This window comes from Macaca nemestrina, chromosome 12 (assembly GCF_043159975.1).
Source record: "Macaca nemestrina isolate mMacNem1 chromosome 12, mMacNem.hap1, whole genome shotgun sequence".
In the NCBI taxonomy this organism is placed as follows: Eukaryota; Metazoa; Chordata; class Mammalia; order Primates; family Cercopithecidae; genus Macaca; species Macaca nemestrina.
Genome location: NC_092136.1, coordinates 23,501,816 through 23,520,357, shown reverse-complemented (window position 1 = coordinate 23,520,357; position 18,542 = coordinate 23,501,816). Strand labels below are relative to the sequence as shown.

At 38.2% G+C, this 18,542-nt stretch overlaps 1 protein-coding gene across 25 annotated transcripts in view; it reads left to right on the top strand.

The window, feature by feature from the left end:
• Nucleotides 1-18,542, top strand: part of LOC139357469 (endogenous retrovirus group K member 6 Env polyprotein-like) — a 340,316-nt gene that overhangs the window by 177,613 nt on the left and 144,161 nt on the right. For 2 of the 25 annotated variants that reach the window (XM_071074840.1, XM_071074839.1), the window contains exon 6: nt 7,009-7,599. The exons of 20 other annotated variants lie outside the window; for them this stretch is intronic. In XM_071074840.1, coding sequence (XP_070930941.1) covers nt 7,009-7,086 — 78 coding nt within the window. In that variant the 3' untranslated portion in view covers nt 7,087-7,599. 3 more of the 25 variants (XM_071074838.1, XM_071074837.1, XM_071074845.1) reach the window with 3 other exon arrangements.

Sequence of the window (18,542 nt, the reverse complement as noted above, 5' to 3'; positions counted from 1 at the left end):
ACACAACTTAACAAATCTAAAGAAATAAAAATCATACCAAGTCTGCTCTCACATCACAAGGAAATTAGGTTGGAAATCATTAACTGAAAAATAGCTGGAAAATTTCCAAATATTTGAATATTAAACAACATAGTTCTAAATAAAATATGGGTCAAAGAACAAATGTTAAGAGCAATGAAAACATTTGGAACTAAAAGGGAATGAAAATACAACTTACCAAAATATGTGGAATGCAGTAAGTGGAGCCCTTAAAGGAAAATATATAGCATTACATACATGTATTAGAAAAGAAGCATGTTCTAAATCAGTAATGTAAGTTTTAATCTTAAAGAAGTAGAAAAAACAAATTAAATTTAAAGTAAGCACAAGAAAAAATAAAAATTTAAGCATAAATCAATGGAATTGAAAACAGGGAAGCAATAGAGAAAATTAATAAAACCAAAAGCTGGTTCTTAAAAACATCAATAAAATCTGTAAAGCTCTAGTCAAGCTAACTAAGAAAAATAAAACATAGAGGACACAATTACTAATATCAGAAATGAAAGAGAGAATATGACATCACTACAGATCCAAGGGACATTAAGAGTATAAATTAAGGATTATTAAGAAGAACCTTTATGCCCACATATATGATCATCTAAATGAAATGGACTGTTTTCTTGAAAGACACAATCTGGTAAAACACAAGAAGAATTAGATAATTTGAATGGGCCTATATCTCTGAAATAAACTGAATCAATAATAACCTCCCCAAATATAAGTCATCAGGCTCAAATCTGTTCACTGTTGAGTTTTACCAAACATTTAAAGAATAAATGATATGAGTTCTTTAAAATCTACAGTCTCTTTCATAAGATAGAAGAGGTCATACTTTCTAACTCCTTCCATGAGACCAGAATTATTCTAATACCAAACTAAACAAATATGTTGCAAGAAAAGAAAATGATAGACCAATGTCTCTTATGAACATACATGCAAAAATCCAAAAACAACAAAAATACATTATCAAATCAAACCCAATTATGTATAAAAATAATTATACACCATGTACAAGTGAGATTTATCCTAGGTATGCAAGACTGGTTCAATATAAAAATAATTTTTTAATAATAATTTTATTATTTAATAATAATTTCAAAAAAATCCTAGGTAAACTAGAAATAGAAGAGAATTTTCCTAACTTGATAAATAATTACCTACCACAAATCTACAGCTAATATAATACTTAATGCTGAGAAACTAGAAGCTTTCCCACTGAGATCAAGAACAAGATAAGGATATTCTCTCTCATTGATCCTTTAGAACACAGCACTAGAGGTTCTAGGTAATGCAATAAGACAAGAAAATAACACGTACACATATATGGAAGGAAGAAGCAAAATGATCCTTGCTTGCAGATGACAGGATTGTTTATTTAGACAGTCCTAAAAAATTAATGGATATGTTCCCAGAAATAAGTGACCATAGGAAGGTTACAGGAAACAAGGATAATATATATATTAAAAAAAAAAAAACAATTCTTTCCTATATACTGCAATAAACAAGAGGAACTTGAAGTTACAAACACAATACATTTACAACAGTACTCCCAAAATGAAATATTTAGGCATACATTTAATAAAATATGGTAAATATCTATCTGAAGAAAACTACAAAGTTTGATGAACAAAATTTACAAATAAATAAATAGAAATATGTCCCATGTTGATGGATAAGAAAACTTAATCTTATCAAGATATTAGTCCTTCACAAATTAATCTATAGATTTGGCATGATCTTAAAGCTCAGCAAGTTATTTTGTGGACATTAACAGTCTAATTCTAAAGTTTTTATGGAGAGGCAAAAGACCTATAAGATAATGCAATAGTAAAGGAGAAGAACAAAGTTTGAGGACTCACACTATCCAACTTCCAGATTTGTTACAAAGCTACAGTAATCATGACAGTGTGATGTTAAGAACTAAAAAATAGAGCAATGCAACAGAATAGAGAGCCCAAAGATAGGCTCATATAAATTCAGCCAAGTAATCTTTGATGAAGAAACAACAGCAGTACAATGAAGCAAAGATAAGTTTTTCAACACATAGACTGTCAAAACTGAACCTACATTTCCAAAAAGTGAATCTAGACACAGACTTTACATGTTTCATAAAAATTAACTCAAAATGAATCATAGCCATAGATATTAAAACACAAACTCATAAGCTCCCAGAAGATAATGCAGAAGAAAACCTAGATAACCTCGAGTGTGGCAACAACTTTTTAGCTATAGTAACAATGCCAAAATTCATAAAGGAAAAAAATGACTTTATTAAAATTGAATACAAACAAACTTCTGCTTTGCTAAAGACACTGTCAAGAGAATGAAAGGACAAGTCACAGACTGGAAGAAAACATTTGCAAAAGATATATCTAATAAAGGAGCCTCATCCAAAATATACAAAAACATTTTAAAATTCAACAATAAGAAAATGAACAACCTGATTAAAAAAATGGGCAAAAGACTTGATTCGACATTTCATCAAAGAAGATATACAGATGGGAAATGAACATATGAAAAGATGTCCAACATCACATGTCATTAGTAAATTGCAAATTAAGACAATAAATTTCCACTACATACTTATTAAAATGACCAAAATATAAAGCACTGACAACAGCAAAAGCTGGTAGGATGTAGAGGAACAGGAAAACTCATTCACTGCCAGCGGGAATGCAAAAATGTGCAGCCACTTTGGAAGTTTCTTACAAAACTAAACACACTCTTAGCATAATATCTAGCAATCATGCTTTTTTATATGTATCAAAAAAAGTAGAAAACCTATGACCACAAAAAAATTGCATGGAATTCTTTACAGAAGCTTTGTTCATAACTGCCACAACTTGGAAACAACCAAGATTCTTTGAAGCACTATGTGAATGGATAAACTGTGGTATATATAGACAATGAAATATTAATTGCTAAAAATAAAACAGCTACCAAGCCATTAAAAACATAAAGGAATGTTAAATGCATATTACAAAAGGAAAGAAGTAAATCAAGAAAGAATATATGTAATAATATATAATTCCAATTATATGCCTTTTTAGAAAAGGCAAAACTATAAAGGTAATACAAAGATCAGTGGTTTCCAGACTGGGGACAGAGGATGGACAAAGCATAGCCCAGAGGATTTTCGCAGCAGTTGAATTACTCTGCAAGATGCTATAACGGTGTATACATGGCATCACACATTTGTCCAAACCTTAGAATGACTACACTGAGTGAACCCTAACATAAACTATAGACTTCGGGTGATGATGATATGTTAATGTAGGTTCATTCATTGTAAGAAATGTACTACTCGGCCGGGCGCAGTGGCTCAAGCCTGTAATCCCAGCACTTTGGGAGGCCGAGACGGGCGGATCACGTGGTCAGGAGATAGAGACCATCCTGGCTAACACGGTGAAACCCCATCTCTACTAAAAAAATACGAAAAACTAGCCGGGCGTGGTGGCGGGCACCTGTAATCCCAGCTACTTGGGAGGCTGAGGCAGGAGAATGGCGTGAACCCGGGAGGTGGAGCTTTCAGTGAGCTGAGATCCAGCCACTGCACTCTAGCCTGGGACACAGAGTGAGAGCAAGACTCCTGTTTCAAAAAAAAAGAAAAAAAAAAAGAAATGTACTACTCTCAGGAGGATGTGGGGGAAGGACGTATATGATAAATCTTTGCACATTTCTCTTAATTTTGCCATGGACCTAAAGCAGTTCCAGAAAATGAAGTCTTCAAAAAGAATGGCTTTATAAAAATGTGGAGCTAATGGACAATCAAACATACTGTATCTGAATAACATTTCTCTAATTATACTGATACTTCAGTCTTACATCTGATCCCACGAAGGGTTTAGTTCAACACATTCCATAATGATATTTCTTAATTTTATTTATTGAAAATAGTCATTCAAAATTATTCATTAATTTAATAAATATTTATTGAGCATCTATTACATACCAGTTATTGTCCGAGATACAGGAAATAAACCAGTGAACAAACGTTCCTATTCTCATAGTTTATATTCCAGTGGGTGAGGAAGACATACAATAAATAAAACAATTAAATCACAATAAATCATTAAGAAGAATCAAGCTCAGGAGGCATTCAGAGAGTAAGGGGTACATATGTACAATTCTTAATTAGATGGTCAGAAATGCCCTCATTGTCCTCATTGAGAAGGTGACATTTGACCAAAGACTTTAAGATGATGAGGGAGAAAGTCAAGCAGATGTCTAAGGAACATAACACCAGGCAAAGGGAATAGCCAGTGTAAAGGCCCCTAAAACTGGAATGTTTCTAGTGCAGTAAAAGAACAACAAGGTGGGCAGTGAAGCTAAAAGTTGACTGAGTCCGGAAATGGGGTCAGTAAAGTTATTGGCAGCCATCTCTAAGGGCATCTAGTGGTCCTTAATGATGGTTGCAAGAGAAAAAATAAAGAGAATCATTTGTTTATTATTCTGTAGATAATAATAGAACTAGAAACTAGAGGAGACTAATATTGATTTGAAAAATATATGACAGAGATTGTGTCCAGGCATCCTGTATGCATTTCCTAATTTAGTACTTAACATTTCTTATGTATGTATTATTTCCGTCTATAGATGTAGGAACTGAGATTCAGAGGGTTTAAGAAATTGCCTAATTTCACTGAGAATACAGTTATCTCAGCATTTAGAATCAGAATCAGTAATCTTGATTCCAAAGTTACATTCTTTTGACAATATGTTATGTCAGCCAAATTTTAGCAACAGTGATAGGATTTATCTTCAACCTCAACCATTTCTTCTTAAACTAATTAACAACTAACTACTTTAAAAAAAAAAAAAACCTTGATGCTTGTAGCTTGTAAGCAAGGAAAAGTGTGTGTGCACGTGTGTGTGTGTGTGTGTGTGTTCTTTCTAATTTTAGGATGGGATGAGAAGTTGTTTTCAGTTGAAAGAAAGCATAGCAGAGTGGTTAAAAGTATGGGCTGTAGCATCAGATGAGTGCTTGTTTCTTGCCATCGCTTGCTTATGGATGACTTTGGACATGGTACTGAAATTCTCTGAGCTTCTGTTTTCATGTGTGTCAACTGGACATGCAAATAACATATGCATATGCACATAATATATGCATATAACTTATTACAGTGATAATTAAATGACAGAATGAATGTAGATTACTTATTCTGGTCTGTATGTAACACAGGTTCAATAGGTTTTAGTCACCATAATTTATATTTCCTAACTCACTACAAGTGGCCGTCAGCTCCTACAGTCAAGGAATGTGATTGTTCTAGTATTGATAGGGCCTTATGCACCCACCCACCCCTGCCAAAGTGCAAAGGAAAAATTATTGCTCTAATGGGACATTAAAAATTGTTTTCACCTGTAATGTACTGCAGTGAAAACTTCAACCCACTCCCGGAAGCACTGCTTAAGAGTGTGGCATAATTAAAATAAGGGAACAATCAACAGCAGGAATGTTAGCATAAAACCAAGGAAATTATTAAGAAACCAGACTGAACAACATCATTAAGAATCACCAGAGGTTTCTATAAATATGTAAGCAGTGTAGGAGTTGAAATAATACAGAAGGGAAACACACTATAAAAATATGTTTGTGTCTATAGGCACTGCCTGCCTAAGTCTTCAGGTTGTGTAATTTGAAGTAACTTCTTCGGTGAGGGTGACTTATGATGGAGAAACTATTATACATTAGATAGCATCAAGGCCTGGATTTTAACAGGTGTTATAGCACAATTTATATTTGTTCTATGCTTAAAAGTCAAAGCTAAGCCATTAAAACAGCACTCTGCCCTACTTTTGAAAAAATAAGAACCCTATAAAAATAACCCATACTTTGCATCTAAAGTCTACAGTTTTATTGAGCTACCAGATTTGATATATGGTATAATACAAGTCTTCAATTATTACTAACATGTAAGGAGTCATATTTAAACTACTCTGTTAGGGTAATGAATCCAAGAACTTAGCAGAGCCATACCTCTGGTACTGAAGTGGTAGAAACTAGGTTAGTTATTGCAGGAATGCAAGAGAGGCTTCAAGTCTAAGTTTTAGTGCCTGATTTTGGTATGCGGGACCTCCTCTCCAGTTACACACCAAGTTAGACCTCCAATCTCAACTTGGAGAAGTATTTACTATTTCACTCAGGGCTATGGCAAAAAAAAAAAAAAAAAAAAAGAAAGAAAAAGAAGAAAAAAGAAACATTTTGACCTTGATTTAAAGAACAGGCAAATGTTTTCCCACTGAATGGCATAAACTTGCCTAGAAGAGAGCCTTAATGCTGGAGAAAACATTGCTGTGTTTGAGGAAATGAAAGAAGCACAGGGTGACTGGAGTGTGGCATATAGAGGGGAAATTGGCCAGAAGGTAATTTAAAGAAGCAGCAAAAGTGAAATCACCATCAGTGATATGTTAAAGAATCTGGGTGTTAGTCTACATGAAATGAAAAGACATTGATAGGCTGTTGCCAAAAAAGAGGTGAATCTGTGCTATGATTTATAAGAAGCAATTTGGCTGTTGTAAGGGGAATGATGACAGTGGGGGGAAAAGTGTGATAGCTAGAGAGGCTGCAATGGTGGCAAGAACTAAGAGGCTGAAAGTGAAAATGGAGAGAATGGATAGCTCCTAGATCTATCCTTGAGGTAGAATCAAAAAGACTTGCAGATAACTGGGATGTTAGGTGCTTACAAAAGACTTGTCAAAAACTTCATAGTTTCCTGCTTAAGTGATAATGAGAATATCTGCTTTTATAGAGTGAATACAATGCTAGAAATGTAGATCAAGAATTCAACATTTAGCCTTCTGCTAATTTGAATTGTATATGAGACATTCAAGTGGAGATTGCTAGCAGACCATTAGATATAAAAGTTTGCAGGTTAGAAGGGACCTCGGGATTGTCCTAGTACATATACAGGTTTGTACCTATAAGTATTTCTTTGTAAAGCTTTACATGCCTAATTATTTCCCTAGGTCCAAGGAATGATGAGAAAATTACTACTAAAAGCAACATTTCTCAAAATTCAAATGCCCAGGAGACTGTTGCAATGAAAGAATTTTGATAAACGGTGTAGGCTGCTCTAAGAATCCAACCAACCAAACAAACAAATAAACAAACAGAAAACAATGCAAATAAAGTTTTGCAAAAGTAAAACATGAGGTGTGAGCTGCCTGTGGATCTTGAACATTAAAGGTGTGCTATTCTCAACTCTTACAGGGATTTTGTTATCTTGGCCCAGTCCCTGCCCATTGAGTTTTCTTAGTCAAAAATGACCTCTCATTTGTTCCATGTATACCACAAGGCTAATAAAGCTAGAAAAATGCCAATAGTACAGAAAAACACACTTTCGTTTCCTATAGACCCAATGAGAAGTGAGCTGAGCTCAGTTTTTTTAAGAGCCATGCTAATTAAACAGTATGGTCTTAAGAGACTGCTAAATCATGACCCCACCTAAACTGTTTATCTTCAAGCACAGGATAATAGCATAATAATTGTTGAAATGAAGCCATTTCTGATCAAATTGCTCTTTTCTTAGCCTCTCTGCCCAATATAAGTGACTTTTTCCCCAGCTCCAACCCCAGAAGTTGAGACTCTGCTGATATTACAGCATGAAAATCTTCAGTAACTGATTCCAACTGTTGCAGCTGCAAAGAATTGCTTTGCTAAGTAAACGCATTTATGGATTTGGCCACATTTTGTTGTTTGCTGCCTTCAATTATTACAAATTCATTCTGCTCTCTGTTTTCCAAGGTAAGAGTGGATAGAACTGATATGGAAATGGTTTTAGCAATGTGTTAGATTTTTTAAAAATTATCTGTAGGTCCTTTTAAAAATAAAACATTTCTTTTTCTCTCAGCAGTAAAATATTTTCATTGATGAAAAATTTGGAAACATAAACATTTTTAAAAAGTAAAAACTGTTTATAATCATTCAACAATGGTAACCACTACTGTTTTTACTTTTTATCAAAGTTCTCTTTCAACATATATATGGTTATGTTTATTTTTAATCAAATTATAACCAAATAATTTCTGCATCTTTCTTTTTTCCCATGTTCTTTAAATTTTTTCAAAAACATGATTTTTAATCTCTGAAAAATATTTAGTTAAATACATTTTTAATAGCTTATGTACATTCTGTTATCTAACTAATATTAAATTTGTTCCTGAAGAACTTTCAGAAGTAAGTTTATGTACCTGGCTTAGAATAGTGCTTATACACTCACATTTCAATAATTCGTAATTTATTGTAGAGTCTTCCAGTGACACATTTTCTACTAAGAATAAGAAGAAAAGAAAGAGAAGTCTTGACTGCTAGAATTATTTCAGTATAATATACATGTACACACCAGAATCTTACATGTCAAAAAAATGAGCAGATGTATATTCTTTTCCCTGGACTATCACTTTGCTGGATAAGCCAAACACACCATAGCACATTTCCTATAAAATATTAAAATGGCCATGTGAAATGCTTACCTACTGGGAGGACCATAGGCTTCATAAACATTTTAAGATACTTACTTCTCAGGTTTTTGTATTGCGACCGATGACAGCAAAGAACACATATCTATTTTCTAAAACTAAAGTTTTCTTTCTTCCCTCAACTGTCCATTTGCATCAACTCATAAAGCTCCCTTATTTATCTACCTTCATATGACTTGAGAATACAGGACCAAGGAGTTTATTACTTCTAAAGATGATAATTTTTGATGCTAACCTCAGTGAGGCTGGGAGTGGAGCTGAATCAGTTAGGGGCTGCTTTAGGAGTTGTTCTTACAGTTCACAGCTGTCAGCATCTCATCTTTATATTTAGTGTAAAATCCTGCCTCGTCTCACTTGCTTTCTTTTTACATTTTAGTTTCTGCAAAATACACAAGAAAAACTCCTTTCTCCTATATACTGAAAAATTCTGGAATTAGTTTGTAATTTTAATGCCATGCTCAGGAGTTGGAATATGAAATTGGGGAGATTCCTTATTTTAGTCTTTTCTTCTTCTTTTTATTTATTTATTTATTTATTTTTAGACAGGGTTTCTGTCACCCAGGCTAGGGCCCAGTGGTGAAGCCATGGCTCACTGCAGCCTCAAACTCCCCAGGCTCAAGCAGTCCTCCTACCTCAGCCTCCCAAGTAGCTGTGAATACAGGTATGTGCCACCACAACCAGCTAATTTTCAAATGTTTTTGTAGAGATGAGGTCTCACTATGTTGCCCAGTGGTCTCGAGCTCCTGGTCTCAAGCAGTCCTCCTACCTTGGCCTCTCGAAGCACTGAGATTACAGGTGTGAGTCACCATACCAGGAAGATTTTTGAAAAACACTTAAGAATAGGATTTCTCAAATTTGGCGCTTTTGAAATTTTGGACTGGAAAATTCTTTGTTGTAGTTCTGCCCTGTACACTGTATGTGTTTAGTAGCATCTCTGTCCCTGGTCTCTTCCCACTTCTGGAGTAGCCCTTCAGTAGTAATAACAACAACAACAAAAAACCTACAGTCATTGCCAAGTGTTCTCACAGGATTCAAAACTTTTCTGGTTAAGAACCACTGCTCTTAATTCTGCCCATTACTCTCCTTCAGTCTATACTTTTTAGCATTTTTCTCCAGAGACCAAGTAAACACTAGAATTATTTCTCCTATAATATTTTACAGGATTGTTATTCCTTTAGAGTGACTTTACTCAGAGACTGGATTTTATTGGGTGCCAGTTATATTTAGTATACTGCCTTGTAGACCTTGATTTTCAAATTAATGAGTTGATACATAACATCTCTCTCTCTTTTGGTTGTTAGCAACAGCTGGGCAAAAAGGATGAAAAAAGAGGGTGAGAGAACTGAAGGTTAGTAAATACTGGTTTAACTCCTGAATTTCTCAATTATTAGAAGAAGCTAGCTGTATTTACAGGTTTTGACAGATCTAAAATTGGGGAATAGTTCAGGTGATTGTAGTATATTTGATTATCGTATAGTTTTATTACAAACACTGTAACACAAAGAAATAATTTTCTCAATATTGCGTATGTGAGGTAAGGATATTTCTAGATAGTAAAGAAAAGTAATGTCTATGGTAGGAAAGTCAAGAGTTGGGAGGAACTTTGTGTTTGGGTGAAGGAGAAAGGACAAGATGGAGGAAGGTGAACAAGAAGGCATAATCCATGTTGCTTCTGGGTTCTTCCTCACCAACTTTCCCACGTGCGGGCAAATGCAGCCCACGCCCGGGAAGATGCAGATCAACCGAGCATGCGCCAGGTGACATCAATCGGAAGAGATCCAAACTTACCTGGCCATGCCTACGGAGACGCCCCTATCACGCCCTTATCCCGCCCATTGCCCTCCCCCTTCCAGTACCAATGCATAAAAGTCTGCCACTGGCAGGAGCCAGTGTGACTTCTTCAGCCCCCTACATTCGTGGACCGGAGAACATCACCCGAGAGTGCCGGCACGACTTCCCTGGCCCCCCATACCTGAGGACCAGAGAACCTCATCCGAGAGTATATGCATATTTGCAAATAAAAGGCTGCCACTTTCTTCGCTCATTTTGGCCTTTATTGATTGAGAAAGAAACCAGCTGGTGCCGAAACCCGATCTGGGAGGAGACCCTTCCTCAACATCCCCTAGGGGTCTGAGGAACCTTCTCCCCAGCGAACCGGCTCCCAACCCAACCAGCCACCAACACGGAACAAGTGTTCCAGCTTTCCACTGGTGCCTCTCTGAGAATTTCTTCTTCGATGAGTACTCCCCTTTGTTAACCATCTCCGTCCGTTTCCGTGTCCTTGGCCTGGAGTCGTACGTACGCCCAAGGACGTAGCCACCCTGTGGCGCAGTGAGGCCTTCAACCCGGAGACGTCTGTCTTGAAGTTCCTCAATTCTCCGTTAGTGGCTCCAGGAGCCCCCGGTCTCTAGCAGCGGCAAAGGACGCTTTGCCACTGCGTGAGGTCGGTTTCCATTTCTGGTGGTTAAAAATGGGAACCTCACAATCCAAAATCCCTAGGAACACCCCCTTAGGGTGTCTCCTCCAAAACTTGGAAGCCTTACATTTAGCTCAAGATTTAAAACGAAAGCGGCTAATTTTCCTCTCCACTGTGGCATGGCCACAATATAAATTAGACAACCAATCTCAATGGCCACCAGACGGCACACTTGACTATAACATTCTATTAGATCTCTCTAATTTCTGCCAAAGGCTTGGAAAGTGGTCAGAGATTATCTATGTCCAAGGCTTTTGGGACTTGCGCTCTCGCCCAGACCTGTGCGCCCAGTGTTCAATGGCCCAGCTCTTGTTAGTTAAAACCCAGCCCTCGGCCCCCACACCACAAGCAGAGGAAGATTCTACTTCCATCTCAGACGAGGCCGACGGCGGGGCACCTCCCTCCCGACCTACCAACCCCCCTCCCTATGCTCCTCCTACTGCCCCTCCCTCAGCCACTCCTCTTACCTCTCCCATTTCCGCCCACACTCGCTCCAAGACCGTGGTAGCGGCCCCCACTAGTCAGCCCTCTACCAGTCAGCCTGCCCCAACCCCCTCTACTGGTCAGCCGGTCTCAACCTACCCGACTGGTCAGTCTGTTTCAACCTCCCCTGTTAGTTTGTTGGCCCCCCTCCGAGAGGTTGCCGGAGCCGAAGGACTAGTTAGAGTCCATGTCCCTTTTTCCTTGGCAGATCTTTCCAAGATTGAAAAACGGCTCGGCGATTTCTCTGCTAACCCCACCCTATATTCCAAGGAGTTTCGATACCTATGTCAGGCATATGATCTAACCTGGCATGACTTACAGGTCATTTTGTCCTCCTCCCTTAACCCAGAGGAAAAAGAGCGTATTCTTGCAGCCGCCAGGCAACATACAGATCAATGGCATTTAACTGACGCCACTGTCCCGTTAGGAGAGATGGCTGTCCCGTTCATAGAACCAGATTGGGACTACCAACCACAGCAGCCCGGCCGCCATAAGAGGACATTATGATTCAATGTCTCTTAGCCGGTATGCAGGCAGCCTCTAACAAAGTGGTCAATTTTGATAAATTAAAGGAAATTATCCAACACCCAGATGAGAACCCGGCTTCCTTCCTAAATCGCCTTACAGAGGCACTGGCCCAATTTACCCAGCTAGCCCACTTCCCCAGCCGGGGCAGCTGTCCTAGCCTCCTATTTTATTTCCCAGTCAGCCTCAGATATTCGAAAAAAGCTAAAAAAGGTTGAAGATGGGCCTCAGACTCCCATACAGGAAAATTGGCCTTTAAAGTTTTTAACTCCAGAGAAGCAGCAGCTGAGGCCGCAGAGATAGACAAGGAGAAAAGAAGGGCTGTGCTTCAGGCGCAAGCTCTAGTGGCTGCCCTCCAACCAGCGTTGCCAACTCTGCCAGCAGGGAAGACACAGGGCAAGTCTCCCAAGGGCTCCTGCTATAAATGCGGAGACCCAGGACACTAGGCAAACCAGTGTCCCCAGGCCAAGCCGGCCACTCCGTCTCGTCCATGCCTTAAGTGTGGCACAACTGGGCATTAGGCAAAACAGTGTCCAAATCCTCGCCTGCCTACCACGTCATGCCCAACCCGCCAACAGGAAGGACACTGGAAGTCTGATTGCCCCGCCAGCAGGGCAGGCATTGCGCCTCAACGTGATGCCTCTCCTCAAAGCTCCTTCCAGCTCCTACACCTGGACGACGACTGACGGTGCCCACACTCAGAGACCCCTGTCACCGTCGCCGAGCCTAGGGTAACTCTACAGGTAGCGGATAAGCCAATTTCTTTTCTCATCAATATGGAGGCTACCTATTCTGTTTTGTCAACCTATGGAGGTCCTAGCCAGCCATCCACTATCTCAGTAGTTAGGGTAGACGGCAAACCGTCTAACCCTCGCCAGACCCCAATGTTAAATTACTGCCTGGACTATGCATGCTTTGCCCACTCTTTCCTCATCATACCCTCTTGTCCCACCCCCTCTTGGGACGAGACATGTTAACCTAACTCAAAACATCTATTCCCCTTCCCTTTCTCCAGGTGACCAGTTCTACTCAAGGATCAACACCCTCCTCAAATTTTCCCGCTTCCTCACCATTCTTCATCTTAACTGACTTTTCCCTCATAAACCCCATAGACACCCTCCTTCCCGACCCATCCCCCAACCAGTGGGTTTCCCAACTTTTTACTCTCATAGAAGACCTAGCTTGGCAGGGTGCCCTTTGTGATTTCCTAATTCCCATACTAATCCTCTGCCTTGCCTTATATTTTGCTCCCATTTTAATAAAATTTCTCCGAGCCAGGGTCCAAGAGATCACCCGAGTCACCTTCAACCAAATGCTCCTGCATCCCTACACCCAACTGCCAACCTCAGACCCTAACTACGCCCCCTAACAGCAGGAAGCAGCCAGACAGACAACGGCGCCCCAAATTCTTATAATCAATAAGAGGTTGGACTGTTTGGGTGAAGGAGAAAGGACAAGATGGAGGAAGGTGAACAAGAAGGCATAATCCATGTTGCTTCCGGGTTCTTCCTCACCAACTTTCCCACGCGCAGGCAAATGCAGCCCACACCCGGGAAGATGCAGATCAACCGAGCATGCGCCAGGTGACATCAATCGGAAGAGATCCAAACTTACCTGGCCATGCCTACGGAGACGCCCCTATCACGCCCTTATCCCGCCCATTGCCCTCCCCCTTCCAGTACCAATGCATAAAAGTCTGCCACTGTCAGGAGCCAGCGTGACTTCTTCAGCCCCCCACATTGGTGGACCGGAGAACATCACCCGAGAGCGCCGGCACGACTTCCCTGGCCCCCCCATCCCTGAGGACCAGAGAACCTCCTCCGAGAGAGTGTGCATATTTGCAAATAAAAGGCTGCCACTTTCTTCGCTCATTTTGGCCTTTATTGATAGAGAAACAAAACACTTTGGTGGACAGGAAATCACTTATTAGTAAGAGTGCTTAGAAACCTTTCAGGTATTGAAGCTTTGATACATTGACCTAAACTCTGTTCTTATCTCCATCTTTTCGAAACTTATTAACTCAGTCTTTTGTGTATTCCTTTTCCTACATCAATATATCTCAAATTTGACCATTAAGCTCAAAGTAGAATAAGATTCATTCTGTTGGTTTCTTTGTCGAAACACTTCTATTTCTGTAGAATAAAATATATGCCTATCAATATTCAGGAATTGCATGGCTGTTAGCACAAAGAGAAAGGGAAGTTCTCTGTCTTTAATATGTATAGTCAGGACCCAAGCTTGAAGAGTTATGAATGCCTTATTCTCCTCTTCACTTGTCACCAATTGATGGCAGCAGATTTAACAAGTAGGCCAAACACCTAAGGAACATTTTAAAAGCTATTTTGTTATTCTAGGATTTGGGGCAAGAATCCCTGTGGGCTTGCAAGATCAGGAAGGAGAAAAGTGGTTTGAAGTCATAGAGGATGGATGTTGTAAAATGTCACTGTTAAATCTAAGATCCATATTTCATTTAGACATTGGGTTTGAAAGCTCTTTTACATCATGACAAAACATGTTTCCTATACATTAAGTGTCTGTCAATGAAGAGTGTTGAATGTACATGCGATTCTGACCCTGGTTTGGGCTTTCTAATGACTACAGCACAATTGGAAGAAGGAGGTGAAAACGACTCAGAACTTGCTATTTGTACTTTTACAGACAAGAGGAACATAAAACCCCTTTAACATTGCCTTATAATTTAGTCAATGATTTAATTAAAGGAATTTCTTTTCTTTTAAAATAATTTTCACTTTATAGTTTTCCTGCATCTTTAAAATGCAGGGAGATATTCTGCAGGTTCTGAAAAGTACTCTTGGTCAAGGGAAGAATAATTCTTATTTTGTATATTGGAGCGTTAGTGACTCAGAGTTTTGCAATCATTCAGGGAACAACACAGGATTAGCACGATATGAATTCGGCAGGGGATTAAGCAGAAAGCCTAATCACTTTCCAGAGTTGAATGAATCTTGAATCTTTCTGGAGGTTGAAAAATATTTGATTAACTCATTAAAAAAATATTTTCAGCCCTTGCAGATGTTTCCCAAGAGGAAGCATTATGATTCAGTTATAATCTAGAGCCTCTATGTTAGAAATTCTATTTTGTTATCCTGTTAGCCAGGTGCCTACTATCTTACGTATCAAATATTTCTTATTGGGAAGGTTTGGATACAACAAGCAAACAATCTAAATTCCAATAACTACAGTATCTGACAAGAAGAATTATCAAGTTAGACGGAAGGAGATCACAAATGATAGACAAAATATTTCATTATTTTCTTTTTTCCAAAGTGGAAATTGTTAATTGACTCTAATAATTAGAAAAGTATTTTATCCTCATTGTAAACAATTAATTCATTACAGAAAAATATAATGAGTTGCATAAAAATGGGCTGTTTTATTACATAAAGATAGACATGCTTAACAAGTTGGTTTCTAAAAATACAGACAAGTAAATATTAATTAAAAAACTGAGAGTCCCAGTATACATTCTTAGTTGCTACCTCTTTTTTTAACTGAATAATTTTTCTAAATACCTCTTCAGGCTTATAGATTTATACAATTTTTGTAAATCATGGGATATTCTGTCATTGTTCGAATACATAACAATATACCATAGTGTTTAAATGCATGCATTTTGGAGTCAGATAAACCCAAATTCGAGTCTGGGCTCTGCTAATTAAAAACTAGATATTCTTGCATTTAGCTTTATCGCTTTAAGTCACAGTCTGTCATTTGTTTATTTGTTTTGTTTTACTATTTTTCACTGCAGAAGAAGACAAGGGAGAAAATGGTAATAACACCTACTTTGTAATTTTCTTATTGTGAGGATGGAATGAGATAAATAAGTGCCATGAATAGTGTGCACAATATTTGACTCATTGCATGGGCTCAATAAATGTTAGGTATTATCATTGTCATAATTCATTTAACCAATCCTCTATTGCTTAATGTTTGCATTGTTTTCTATTTTATCTGTTCTAATACTTTGAAGAATTCCTGTGAAATCAAATTTATAAACTTGTCATTATTTCTCTAGAATAAATTATTGAAAGTGAATTCCAAGGTGTCAGGATTTTTTTTTTTTTTTTTTTTTTTTTTTTTTAGAATTTTTATTCTTTGGCCAAATTTTCTGCATCCTATAAGGTGAAACAATTAAAAATCCTATTAGCATTATAGGAGCATTATAGGAGAGAAGGTTTTACTCCATTTGAACAGTTAAGATGGTAATGTTTTGATGATGAGCTGGATTGGTGAGAAAAATCTTCAGACCATGTAAAAGGACATTTCAAGCCACTAAAATACTCCATTAATGGCCTTAAAAGATTTTGAAATCCCTTTGAAAACATTTAAAAACACAACAAAAGTCATGCTCCTTGCTAAACAATTTCCAGAGAAATTGTTTATATTTTATATCCCCCAATAAAATAATCATTTTTACAATTCAGTAGTGCTATTTTGAGTTCTATTACTGAATTGAATATAGTAATTCTAATGTTTGTAAAGAAAAGCAAGGGTCTATGAATATCGCAGTGTTGCAAGGCTTACAGCAGAAAGAGAACAAATTGGAACCAGATGAAATTGGGCTCATATTCTGGGCCATTATGTATTTATTAGTTGTATAAACATTAAAAGCACTATCAAATATTTCTGATATCTCATATACTCATCCCTACATAAAGATAATTACACCCTAATGAATATTTCTTTACATTTGCTGATTCAATAGCCCTCCTCTGTTTTTTTTAACAGAACTCTTTCTTTGGGAAAGTGCTCCTTCCCACTTAACATGGTCTCCAGGGCTCTGTCTATTCCCATACTCTTCCAGTCCAGGGATATAGAATTTTTCGTGTCACTTAGATTTCATTAATCTTAATGTCTATCTTCTTAGCCACAAAGTTTGTCACAGTGATGGTGCATGGCCCAAGCCAGGCTAACTCGCATTCTCCTAGTTTTTCAGATGATTTAAGCCTATAACTCCAAGTTGTCCATTCTATTCTGCAGTGTAAGAAATAAATAATGCTACATCATGAAGAGAAGGAGAGTTTGAGGAAGACGGAAACAAAAGTTTCTGAGACTCACATTCTTTAAGGGATATTAACGTTCCTAGAATTCTCAACTATATGAGACCCTCAATGCTCATTTGTGTTTAAAACACTGGCTTCATCTATTTCCTCTTGATTATTTCGGACTACCCGAAACTAGGTAATTAATAGGTTAAAGGGATTTATTTCTTACAGTTACAGAGGCAGAAATGTGGTCAAGGGACCACATCTGATGAGGGCCTTCTTGCTGGTGGTATCTCCACACAGAGTCCTGAGGTGACACAGGGCATCACATGGTAAGGGGACTGAATGTGCTAACATGCTATGCTCAGTTGTCTCTTTTTCTTCTTGTAAATCCACCACGATACCCCATTAATCCACTAATGCTTTAATTCATTAATCCATAAGCAGATTAATCCATTCAAGAATGCAGAGTCCTTGTGATCTAATCATCTCTTAAAGATCTTACCTCTCAATACTGCCACATTAGGGATTAAGTTTCAACATGAGTTTGGAGGGAACATTCAAACCATAGCACATGGCTTGTGTTATGACTTTGTCACTTGTAACATAAAGGGTCTTAATAAAAAAAATCTATCCCATAGGGTGCTATATGTGTTGATTGAAAGTATGTAAAGTAGCCAGCATAGGACCTTCCATATAAAAGCCCCTTTCTTTTCTTAGTAAAATACTTATTTATTTTAACTGCTGACAATGTTCAATGAGAACGTGGATGTAGGATGAAGAATAGATAGTTCAGCACTCTTAAGTTCTTTCTAAAACTCTCAGATGGCTTAGAGGACAATTAAATGTTGACTTGACTTGGTAAGAAAATCTAGTCTTTATTTTCCTCTCCTCAGTTCTTAATTATTCAGTAATTAAAGCTTTACTACTTTCACATTATATCCTGGCAATACTAAGTATAGTTAGAATTTAAACAAAAGGCTGGACTTGAGTAGAAATATTCATTTAAGAAGCCAAAGGAGGCCGGGCGCCGTGGCTCAAGCCTGTAATCCCAACACTTTGGGAGGCCGAGATGGGCGGATCACGAGGTCAGGAGATCGAGACCATCCTGGCTAACCCGGTGAAACCCCGTCTCTACTAAAAATACAAGAAAATTAGCCGGGTGAGGTGGCGGGCGCCTGTAGTCCCAGCTACTTGGGAGGCTGAGGCAGGAGAATGGCGTGAAACCGGCGGGGCGGAGCTTGCAGTGAGCCGAGATCGCGCCACTGCACTCCAGCCTGGGGCACAGCAAGACTCCGTCTCAAAAAAAAAAAAAAAAAAGAAGCCAAAGGAACAATAACTACAAGTGACAGCAAAGGGAAGTCATATGATATAACGAAATTCCCCTGGAGTTCCAGTGCTGTTGCTGCTCTTAGTGGGATGATCTCAACAAACCTCATTTAACCTCCCTGTACTTCAGTTGTAGAAGGAGAGAACTGATAAATGATCCCTTCTGGTTCCAACACTTAATGTTATGATTTTGTGTAGCAGCA